The sequence below is a fragment of the Hypomesus transpacificus genome, chromosome 12, assembly GCF_021917145.1.
Source record: "Hypomesus transpacificus isolate Combined female chromosome 12, fHypTra1, whole genome shotgun sequence".
Taxonomy (NCBI): Eukaryota; Metazoa; Chordata; class Actinopteri; order Osmeriformes; family Osmeridae; genus Hypomesus; species Hypomesus transpacificus.
The window spans coordinates 52,840-64,626 of NC_061071.1; the positions used below are offsets into that span (position 1 = coordinate 52,840).

The following is an 11,787-nucleotide window of genomic DNA, read 5'->3' on the forward strand; positions in this document are numbered from 1 at the left end:
AAAATGGGACGTGATGCAGAGAGCGATCAGCTGGTTAAAGCTGCTCTTAGGACCCGCCTCCTGACCAATGAAACGCTACTGTGCATCTGTCATAATGTTACGCCATCTTGGCTCTGTTTTCTGCACGTTTGCAACTCAGATGTTGTCCTTGGGAGCCAACATGGTAGTTAGTCTCAATCATAAAGGCTCGTGTGGATTTATTTCCCCGCCCCGTTTCTTCTGAGTGCTCAGTCATTGGCCAGTTAACCGCCCAGCCTCCAAATGTCTTCTTTGTGAATGGTTAATGATGATGTCAGATGCAAGGGTATCAGCCCATTTACACATGTGATTTGATGCAAACCCCTTATTTAAATAGAATCATCTGATTGGCTTGTTTAGGCACGTGTAGCGAAAAGACAGGAAGAGAATGTAGAGAATAACAAATGTGTTAGTCAGTGGTCCGTGCCTACCTTAGTTTAGTATTTTCGTAATAGATTATTTGAATATATTTTGTTCATTCATGTGAGTCCTATGTTGAGGTAAGCTCAGCGAGGCATTTTCCACGTCAAGCGAGCGAGTGTCACGATTGAATGCCATTATCAATTTAGTTGGTGCTGTTTGTCTCAAGACTCTGGGGTCCGCGCTGTAGCCTGTCTGGCCCAGTGAAAATCTAAACCACGAAACTGACAGTGTTTAGCTTCCAAGCTATTACGTATGTTTCTTTTTTTTTTTAAACCATGCCACTGTTCATATTTGTAGTCATGCTTTGGTTATGCTCAAAAGTTGGCCAATGCACAACATCAAATATTTCCAAATTATTTGAGCACACTGCTGAACACTTGACTGAAAAAATGCATTCTGGAAAGACGTTCTTTGTGTACTTTGGACACCAAGGTAAGACTTGTTAATTCGATGTTGCTTGATAATCACTTTCTTGATTATAACAATCTAACATACTGAATACTAAGTCTAGTTCTCGGTTACTTAATTGGGATGTAGACATTAAATCAAACCCCCTTTTCCAGTCAGTCCCACCTTAGTGCTCTTTCTTGACCAGCTGGAGATGTCTGCGGAAGTACTGGAAGATTATGGTATTTCAGTTGCTAAGGTAACCAAAGTAATCGTTATCCCCAGGCCGTATGAGTCACAGATTCACTAGCTATTAGCTAGACACCAATGGACACCCAGGGAGAAGCAGTTATTTTTGTTTTTCAATTACCTCGGCCACAAAAGCCTGCAGAAGCCATTAACGAAAAAAAGCACAATTTTAATAATCTGTTCGCTGGGCTACAGCAGAATTGACAACACTACAATCAGGTCTTCATCTCATAGCTCTACATTCATTATAACCCAGTATCAAGAAGTGTAGTGCTCAGCTAAAGAATCTGTGTCTTATATAATTAGTTTGTCATTCAATTCTATACATCTCTGCAGGTGAATTGTAGCAAAGAGCATGTTGCAAAATACTGCACAGGTGACAAGATAATGAAGAAAGCCTATCTATTCAGGTACGTACATAGGGAGAGAGTGGACATCTCCCATATTTTTAAACATCCCGTTGGAATCCATCTGCTGTAGAACTACAGCATGCACTTCAGATACTTGAAGTTCTGGTGTAGGCCGACCATCTATGCACCATTTGTATGTCTCTTAAGAAAAAGCGGCATAGGCCACAAATGAATATGATGTCAATGTAATACCTGTCGTTGCACTCTTCCCAGAGGCAGTGAACTCCTGAAGAGCTTCGACACAGACACCGTCTTTGACGTTCATGCCATCGTCTCTCACGTACTCTTGTAAGTTGCCCTCGCCGTCAGTTTATCCTAATCAGCACTCAACCTGACACCGATCAACTTTTGCAGAGTCATTGTTCAGTTGAGTCTCGTCATTTAAAGATAAGACAGTTTAGTGATGAATGCTAATCGAGAAAATTCGATGACTTGAAAGCATCTTGAGATGAGACGGTAGATATGACTCGGGTCTGTAACCTTTTAGCCTCACTGACTATTGCGATGAATCGTTAACCGAGGTGCAGTCAAGTCCTTCGAGTCTTTTGCACCCTGTTATCCGAATCCCTTTTCAGAATGAAATGTCAGAACAACAAACTTTTCCAAACGGAGGCTCAATTTAAATCGACTTCTTTATTGAAAGTAGACTCTGCTAGAAAGCCGTTTGTAACTTTATTCCGTCGCGTTGCTAGTTGTGATGTTTGTGTGATCTCCCATCCAGCACAGTGTTGTTTGATGAGGTGAGGTATGTGCACACCGTGGCGGAGCTGCTGGCGGTGGAGAGAGCAGCCAAGGGCAGGTTGGACGTTGTGCTCGGTCACGTCCAGCTTCTGGGCCTACCAGGTAGGCTACCATCAAAACATCACTCATTTGTGGAAAAGAAGTAAAGCACTGAAATAGATGAGTTAATACAGAATTTGTTAAGCACGTTGAGTGTAATGATCATGGAGTAAAAACATTCGACAGTGCAACATTTCATGAGCATTGTGCACATCCTTCCTTCCTAGTCTTGGTTTTCTCAGTGATGTGTTTTTAAAGTAGCCTGATCTTGGCCTGACCTTGGCAAGGCTGCTTGGACTGGGGTCTGAGTCATGCTGTTCACAAGTTTCTCCTTCGTCATGTCATCCTACTCAGAGCACCGGGCGCTGATGGAGACAGCATTTGTGTATGGAGCCAAGTACCAGTTTGTGCTAACGACCGGAGGTCCAGTCTTGGAGCATATGGGGTCAGTGCATCTTACCTCCCCAGGCCGAAGCTGAGCTCAAGCCCTTAACAACACCACTGGCTGGAGGCTGCGTCTGCCAAGGCCCAAGATAACACTGATGATGGGTAGTGGGGGTGTAGCACAGGATGGTCAAGTCCATTTCAAACAAGAAGACTGCAAAATAGTGTTGATGAGCTGTATTTGTGTGTGATGTGAAGACTCTAGTTCCCCATGCACATGCCATGAGATAAGACGGATTGACACTCACGTCTCCTTCGAAGTCAGGTGGCTGAGCGGTTAGGGATTCGGGCTAGTAATCAGAAGGTTGCCGGTTCAATTCCTGGCCCGAAAAATTACCTTGTGTCCTTGGGCAAGGAACTTCACCCTACTTGCCTCGGGGAATGTCCCTGTACTTACTATAAGTCGCTCTGGATAAGAGCGTCTGCTAAATGACTAAAGGTAAATGTCTCCTCTTTGTGGTATGTGGACTTGACCTCCCTCCCTCTCTCCGTATCGTCCCTCTCTCTCCCCAGAGTGAAGGAGCCTGCGTCTCTGGCCGCGGGCCTGTGGTTCCTCCACTGCAAGGGGCTGTCGACTCTCACGGAACCCTGCCCACACACGGCTCTGAGCAGAGCCCTCACTACCCTCCACATCTACGCTTTTCTCCAGCTCATGGAGGCTCCGCTGGTGGTGAGGCCTCTGAACACGACAGCCTAGGATTCAGACCAGAGTGATTGGGTTAAGATGGGGCCCCGGGACATGTTTTATGTACTTTGTGTTTTAAACCTAGGCCCCTCCGCCTCAATCGCTGACACTGTCTAGGCCTGCTCATTGGCATCAAGGAAATCTTAAATGGCCAAATGAGAGATTGTTTAGAGGGTCTCTTTTCTTTCTTTTTTTTCTTCCTCCCCGTCAGACTGAGTCTTCAGAGGACCCTTCCCAGGTGAAGGTGATCCATAGCCACCTCCAGGTACCCCTGCTCTTCCTCTTCTCCCAGCCCCACACCCTGGCCCTGGACCGGATCACGGCTCAAACTCTAGCCTGGAGGCTGAGAGGCCGGGTAGGCCTGGTTCTCGTTCACAGGTGAGCGCCAGTTGTTTTTTATATGTATCTTTGGTGAGGTCAGATGGCTTAGCGGTTAGGGAATCGGCACAAACTTACATTGTGTCCTTGGGCAAGGCACTTCACCCTACTTGCCTCGGGGGGAATGTCCCTGTACTTACTGTAAGTCGCTCTGGATAGCGACCGTCTGCTAAATTACTAAATGTAAATATGCTAAACGATTGTGTCAACACTAGGTGTGGAATATTCGACCAGTGTGTTGGTTATCCAGCTGTATCACACAGGCATTAAATCAGCCGTTCATCTGTTACAGGGAAAGCCCAGATGTTAAAACTCCACCTGAATACAATGCTGCATACAAACTTGCTGGAGAGGTGAGTATTAACGATATCAATCACAATTGTCCTTTAAAGCATGTTGTTATTCCCGTTTGGATTGAAGTCAGTCTCCTTCCTTTGAGTGATTTGATTTCTTTGGTTTGTGTCATGACTTACAAGGGGTCAGAGGTCATTTACCTCACACTGAACAACCTGGAGGAGGTCATCGACCTGTTCAGAGTAGACACCCATCCAGATGAGCGTGATGAAGAGGAGGAGGAGGAGGAGCAAAGTTGGACTTCTCTAGGTACGCAGCTGAGAACTCTCGTCAGCGCCATGAATATTTTGAATGTCTTCTCGACGCGGAGGCAGGAGTAAATGCCCAAGGTTAATCACATGCTAATGTGGATCAACCGTGATGCTATTTTTCACCCCTGTCTAATCCCATTGGATTAATTATAAACACTTTTAAAAGGAACTGAGGGAGGATGTTTGTTTTGTGTGGGTTTGCATCGGAACGGGTTAAGAATTGTTGTGTTTTGATCAGACCTGCTGGATGACGAGGTGGCAGAGTCGGTGTACAGGAACAGGGGTCAGACCCTGGACATGGAGGCTGTAACAGAACTCACCGCTGACACCTTCCACAGCGCAGTGGCAGATAATCCCCACATGGTGGTGCTGTTTTATGTCAAATGTAAGACTGGTTTTTGCTACACTCTCATTTGCTACACTCTGCTAGAAAGCATCAACAGTGAATGGTTTTATACAGTTTAAATATTCATTTATCTGATATGCCTCGTGGGTTTTTACTTGAGATTCTTTTTCAAAGAACAAAATTCTCTTTTTCGTTTGGACTTTTATCTCCACCAGGGGATGCTGTGTCCATGGCCTTCATGCCCTCCTTTCTAGAGGTTGCAGAGACCCTGGAAGGTGATTAAGACCAAGATGACTGTTTGGAGAAAGAAGCCTGTATAAACACTACTAGAAATTCTCTCTAATTTCTCTCTAAATATGTCAACCTTTAGTCTCAACCCGCTACTTTTTACTGCGTGTCGTTTGTTTAGACGATGAGGTCAGCGATGTAGAAATGGCCGCGGTGGATTGTGGGGAGTGGACGAACTTGTGCAGTGCTCAGCTGATCACGTCTTTCCCGACCGTCAGCCTGTACCGTCCAGGGTCCCCCGCCCAGCCCTACGGGGGCATGCTGGGTAGTAAGAGCCTGTACACCTTCGTCATGCTGTGAGTCCAGACACTAACACTCTACCCACACCTTCACACAGAAACCCTGGGGAAGCGTCTCTCGCCAGTTTGTCTTTACGTAACTGCACTCTAAATCCAGGTTGAAATTGTGAAATTGGCAGATGCACGTAGAGTTAAATGGACCATTATTTTAATTAAGTGTCTTGATGTGTGTGTGCGCGTGTACATGTGTTTTCCCAGGAGCCGAGTCCCTTCCCCTGTCCTCCTGTCGTCTGTTGAGGAGGCGAGGTCGTTCCTGGACGCCCACCTGCACCCACGCCACCCAGGCCTCGCCCCTGCCAGGGTCCTGGGCTTGTTCAGCTCAGACACAGACGCCGGTCTGTCACTCAGTTAGAAAGAGAGAGAAATAAGAGAAGAATGAATGTCCGAGTCTTTGTGCAACTGAGGTTGACTCCTGGCTCCATCTTTGTTCCCCAGGGGTGTCTGTGTTCCTGGAGGCCTCCAGGGCCCTGAGAGGAGAGACCCTGCTAGCCCTGCTGACAGGCAGACAGGCTGAAACATGGTACACCACCCCTGCCCTCCTCTGGTTCTTCTCTTACATTTACATTTAGTCATTTAGCAGTCGCTCTTATCCAGAGTGTCTTAGAGTAAGTACAGGGACATTCCCCCGAGGCAAGTAGGGTGAAGTGCCTTGCCCAGGGAACGTCATTTAACCGGCAACCGTCTGATTGGTAGCCCGATTCCCTAACCGCTCAGCCATCTGACCCCCTCTCTTCTCTTCTGTCGTCCACAGCACAAAGTTTGAACGGTTTAACATTAACGCCATGGGCGTTAACATTTTGAACTGAGCGTGGAGACGGACATTTTCCTATTTTCCAGTTGTCTTTGTATGCCTCCCTTTTTGTTTGATGGTGTCGACGAGGGATGCCTGTTGGGTCCAGTGTTCCTGCTCCTCTCATGTTAACGTGTTCTGTGTTCCAGGGCGGCAGAGCACGCGGTACAGCTTCCTGCCATGCTGGTGTCACAAGGTCCCCAAACCCAGACACATGCCCAGGCCCTCCACCCTACCACTGCCCAGGACCTGACCTCACACATCCAGAAGGCCCTGCTGGAGCCACTTGTAAGTGGGTGTGTGTGTGCGTGCAGATGGGCGTTAATGTAACCTCTTAAGATGTATTGCTTCCATTCTACTTAACTTATTTTCTTGGCACTGCACATGGCACCTTCTTGACTTTGGCTTTGCAGTTAGACTAAACAGACAAATGATCCTCTTAGCAGTAACAGACAGTTTTGTAAATATTTACTGTACTTGAACTTGCAGTCATGCGAGCATCGCATTGTCTCTATATGTGGACTTGCAGTAAATCATGTTTAATGTGTTTGAGTCCTATTTGTTTAGAACTGTAAAGGTCAGACGGGTCCCCATTTGTCACTTAAGTCAGGAGCATCAGACTCGTTTGGTTAGAAAATTCCGGACAATGTTTTTAAGCTGTAACTTTGAGAAGAGTCTGTTTGACAGTGAGCGTTGCTTGATAAAATGCTACCAGATGTCTTTCTTGTGGCGAGCGACTTGCTGGTCCAGGGACACGAACCTTCCGGAAACTGCTTGTAAACTCAGGCCCCACTCTGTTTTTTTTGGCAGTGATTATGTTGACTACCATATGTCTCCCATCCCTTTCTTTCTCTCTCTCATCTGTTCCTCATCTTGGACTCTCTCTCTCCTTTCTCTGTTTCTCCTTCCGTCTTCCCCTCCCTCGCTCGCAGCCTGAGCTGACAGTGGAGAACCTCCCTCCTTACCTGGCGCTGGGCAGGCCGCTGCTGCTGCTGTTTGTGGGGGAGGAGGAGGATGAGCAGGGGAGGAGAGAGAGCGCGGGGGCGCTGGAGGAGATGAGGGCCCTGCTGGAGACGGGCCAGCTCGCCTCTCACCTGCCTGCCTGGATACACCTGTACGTGCTTCAGCCCTCCTCAGCCTCCTTCACTCAAGTCCTTTATCATCACAGCGTCAGGTTTCACACAGTCAGGTGGATGGAAGCGTCAGGGCATGGCGACCCTGACATCCACTCACTCAAACACACGCACACACACACTCACACTCCTGTCAGGACTGTTATTCAATTTCGGCTCTGCAGTGAGGACGAGACCACTTTGGGATTCCTTGAAGGGTAGACAAAGGAAGTGAGAAGAGGTTCACTGATGGTGTTGTGTGTGTGTGTGTGTGTTCCAGTGGCCGGACCCCTGCTGGTAAAGGAGTCCTGGAGGACTACCTGGGCTCCTTTCCCCCACTACCTGCCCTCGTCCTGTCCCTTCTGCCCTCAGGAGAAGAGGTGTTCCACTACCCCCCCGACAGGCCCATCATGGTACAGTCCGTCCTGCGGTGGCTGCAGAGTGCTAAGGATGGCAATGAACCACCAGCAGGTGAGCAGGGGTGGGCTAAAGATAATCCTTTGATCGGTCATAAACAAGTTAGGGATTCTAGAGTGGCGTTATAGTAAGTTTTAATTATTTTAGTGATCCCAGGATGAACAAACCCACTGATTCTTATTTTATTGCACCTGGTAGCTGTAGCCTCTAGGGGGCAGGCTTAGCCCTCCGTGTCTGGGTTTCCAATCTCATCAGTTTAATGGAGCACAGCTCACTTTATCCTACTACCGGGACTGCCAAAGCGAAGGCTCAATTTCTTTTGTGTTGATGTGCTTTCTGTGCACTTTATTGCTAGGGCTTTGTCAATGAAGCAGGAAGTTAAGATCTTAAAGCCCCTCACCCCTGCACCCCCCCCCCCCCTCTATTGTGTCCCAGCTCTCTGTCAACAGTGCTGACATAATCACTCCCCCTCATGCCACAAACAGAGACAGAAGAGGCCTGTGTTATGTGTTAGAATCCACCCATCGCCATCTATGACATCATCACCACCTCCCGTCTCTCACTTTCTTAATACCGCACTCACAGCCGGGTCTCTGCGGATTCGCTTGTGCGAGTGACAATGTGTGACAAATCTTGAGTGTCAACACAGTGTCCCACTGGTCTCTCTCCAAAACACACACACAATCTGTGAGCATGTCCCCCTGATGACGTCTTGATGTCTCCTCCGTGTGTCTGGAACAGTAAGTGAGACTTGGACTGTCTCTCTCTCACACAGCAACAGTAGTAGCCTTCTCTATCCACTTTACACTTCTTGTGTACGTGTGTGTTTTTGTGTGTGTGTGTAAGGCGCTAAAACACACACACTGCCGGAACAGGAAGTGGCAGTGTTTGTGTCGGAAAAGGAAGTGTTTGTGTCGGAACAGGAAGTGTTTGTGTCGGAAAAGGAAGTGGCAGTGTTTGTGTCGGAACAGGAAGTGTTTGTGTCGGAAAAGGAAGTGTTTGTGTCGGAACAGGAAGTGTTTGTGTCGGAAAAGGAAGTGGCAGAGCACATAAGCCCACAAACATTTACAACACAACATTACAAACACTTGCAACGGGAATGGGGGGGGTAGACAAGCAGCATCTGGACCTGCAGCCACAAGGCGCTGGACACGAATCGAGTGGAGTCAAGTTGCAGTCATATTTCTTCATAAGGGGTAGGCTTGCTTTTTCATAACAATACTGTACATTTCTGAAAGACTACGCGAATGTCTTAGTCCAAATACAGCTCACTTGTAGTTGGACAATCAGATGCATTAACTTGGAAGCGCTGAGTGTAGCAGTTTACTTTAGACTGTCACACACCCTAACGGCAAACGCCAAAGATCTCCTCTGACAAACCAAACAGCGTGTCTGCCAAATGCTTCAAACCCATTGGCATCATGGCAGAGGAGTCCTTTCTTGGTCATCCTGACAAACACACACCGCCAGCCTCTGCACACGGCCTGTCCCCATTAGCCAGAGCTTAGCACAATGACATTTACAGCTACTTTCCTGATTGGTCCAGTCTAGTGGCAGGTCTTATTGGAAAGGAGAGTGGAGTTTTGGCTCACGTTTCTCCCCTTGTGTTCCACTTCCAACGGGAGGGAGTGAGGTGGAAAGTATTGCATCACAATCTCGGGGGCAGCACCGCGATTTGCGCTCCAAGGGGGTTAGCTGTTGATACATTTCGCCTAGGGCACCAGATGTGCTAGGATCAGCACTGATTGTAGCTGACTGCCAGTGTTATGTGTTATGTGCATGTATGAAAAGCCTGGAATAATAATGTGTTGATTGAAAAAAACGGGGTGAGGTTCAGAGTAGATCTAGGCTGCAGTCTGTACTGGCCTAGTCTTCTAAAACCTGCCATTTCATCCTGTAGGTCTGTAATGATAAATGTTGTCATTTAAGCTTGACGTTTCAGCCTCCTTGGCCTCCCTGCTCTGAAGACTCTAATGACAAAGCGAGATAAAGCTCACGCTACCTTTTGACCTCAGGGTGTGACTCAGTGAGGACCACTGCCTAAATTCAACCCCACTCAACACCACACAGGCCTAGATTACTAGGACATTCCAAACAATTTTCATGGAGGGTTATCTTTTCCACCAATGTCTCTATGCACAGGCTTGGTTTTTCCAGTTACTCCTTGGTTTTCCGGTTGCTCATTACACACAGTGTATGAAATATTGCAAATATAATATGTAATTTCTCCATAATCCTATATCAGGAATCTTCCGAACTAGGTGTTTTTTCTTCCAGATATGAATAAGCATATCAGGTCTAACTCTGTTTCCCTTTTTGTTCCTCTTGTTCGCTGGTTAAGGAGTGGTAGTAGACAACAAGTGGGAACCCGCTGTACCATTCTACGACTTCCTGTCCGTGATGGACCAGGAAGTGCCAGGCTATGCCTCCCAGAGGAGCCACAAGACCAAACCACGGCCGAGGGAGGAGGGGAAAAAGAGAAGGAATGATAGCGGTGACAGACAGGCACAGGCGGTTTCGACCGGATCTTCTAAGCCTCATCAGCATTCTGAACTGTGAGGCGCTAACTATGGCATTCCCAAAGGACAAAAAACAAATCCTCTCAAACATGGAAGCTGTTACATACAGATGTCTGCTTTTCTGTCTTGGTATGCTGTGGCTTATATTGTGATACCTTTGGCCACTCGACCATGTGAATGGTGCTATGACGTACACTACCCTGGGTCAATATTTTTCAGTTTTATACTTTTTTTTTTACTTTCTTATTGATATTTATATTTTTGTATTAGCTGTTGTAAACGTACTCCTATATTTATGCTGTATCGACATTACTGTCATTTCAAATGCATTTGAGCTACTGGGCTTTTGTTTCACGTTTTGTCTGGAGATCTGAATTATTAATATTCTGAGTTCTCTTGAGTGCGGCATAATAGTGTTGTCATCGGTTCCCCATGGAGACTGTGGTTTCTCTGATTATCCGCTTTCTGTTTTTCCCATCATCTTCCTTCCATTCCAGAATTCCTGCTTTGTGGAAAACACACGTAAGGCTCTTGCCCATTACGGACCGGATAGTAACCTGTGCATTTGATTACTTACATTGTTAAAGTTAATCACCGTCATATGAAAATTGGACCACGACGGAATGTGCATCACTGATTCAGAACAGATAAATAAAAAGCTTTGCCGCATTTTTGAGACTTGTTCTGTGAAGTTACGCAGGCAGATTTTGAGAGGTTTAAGACCAAAGCCAACAACCTGGATACACTTGTGGGATTTGCAAAAAAATACCACTAGCTTTAAACACTATCCTGCTCCATCAGCACTTCTGCTAGCTAAACACACAAGACAAGGATCTTCATGTTGTGCAAATTTACCAAAGGGAAAAACTCATTAATCTACTGGTGCATTTTAAAGGCAGAACTAGAATGGATAAGCCTGGATGAGATATGACGGCAATATCGTAGATAGATGAGATTGACTGCCTGTTTCCTGACAGTGTTTTGGGCTCTGTCAGCGAGGCTGCTTCATATTCAGGCTGGGAGCCAAGCTGAGACTTAGCTGCCTGACTCCAGTGACACATGTTTCTCCAGCCTCTTATGGCCACACCGCATCCTCTAATGAACTGGGCCTCGGCACTAAAGCTAATGGAATCTGCTTTTTCAAGATGGAAGAAAGGCAGCCTTTACTGAAGCTGTGCCCAGACTATGCTTCACTGAGGACCTCCGTTTTATCAGCGTTCCAACAATCGGCCCGTATCCTTTATTTCTGTGAAAGTTCTTTTAACCTCCTTCTTTTAAATCTGGAATCTATGAAACTGTGAAGTTGTTATTGCAGTAACCAAAATCTGAGAACTATGAAAAAAATCGTTTTCTGTTTTGTTTTTTTTCGTCCGTGAGAGAAGCAACGTTTGATTTGAGTATCTGTGTCTGTTGGCTCTAACACCCAAATTCAAACCTTCAGGTAGGTTCCGCGAGACCCGGAGGAGACGCTGGCAGAAGGAGGGGTTTTGGTGGGCCTGAAGAAAAGCCGCGTTGCCAGGTTTCGCACACACACTTGCTCATTCTTGCTTTGGATGTGTGAAGTCAGCGCATGGACTAGTCTTAGCTTAAAAGTTTGATTTCTTTTTTCTTTGAGATCTAAACCACATACAGTCCAT

The 11,787-nt window shown here is 46.7% G+C and overlaps 1 protein-coding gene across 1 annotated transcript; it reads left to right on the forward strand.

Moving 5' to 3' along the window:
- Positions 1–393: 393 nt before the first annotated feature.
- txndc16 (thioredoxin domain containing 16) lies at positions 394–10,819 on the forward strand. The gene is made up of 19 exons (XM_047031309.1): positions 394–873; positions 1,005–1,087; positions 1,414–1,487; positions 1,701–1,775; positions 2,209–2,330; positions 2,622–2,712; positions 3,225–3,381; positions 3,608–3,774; positions 4,067–4,127; positions 4,251–4,377; positions 4,618–4,764; positions 4,941–5,000; positions 5,135–5,309; positions 5,511–5,647; positions 5,748–5,832; positions 6,252–6,390; positions 7,035–7,216; positions 7,495–7,685; positions 9,973–10,819. The coding sequence occupies exons 1-19, from the start codon at positions 717–719 to the stop codon at positions 10,188–10,190; spliced, it is 2,448 nt and encodes an 815-aa protein (XP_046887265.1). The 5' UTR covers positions 394–716; the 3' UTR covers positions 10,191–10,819.
- The last annotated feature ends 968 nt before the right edge of the window (positions 10,820–11,787 follow it).

Bases quoted from the DNA above. Each gene is read 5' to 3' on its own strand.
- txndc16 (XM_047031309.1), top strand. From the start codon at position 717: ATGCCACTGTTCATATTTGTAGTCATGCTTTGGTTATGCTCAAAAGTT. The intron at 2,713-3,224 runs GTCAGTGCATCT...CTCTCTCCCCAG, and splicing joins CCAGTCTTGGAGCATATGGG to AGTGAAGGAGCCTGCGTCTC. The intron at 3,775-4,066 runs GTGAGCGCCAGT...CATCTGTTACAG, and splicing joins GGCCTGGTTCTCGTTCACAG to GGAAAGCCCAGATGTTAAAA.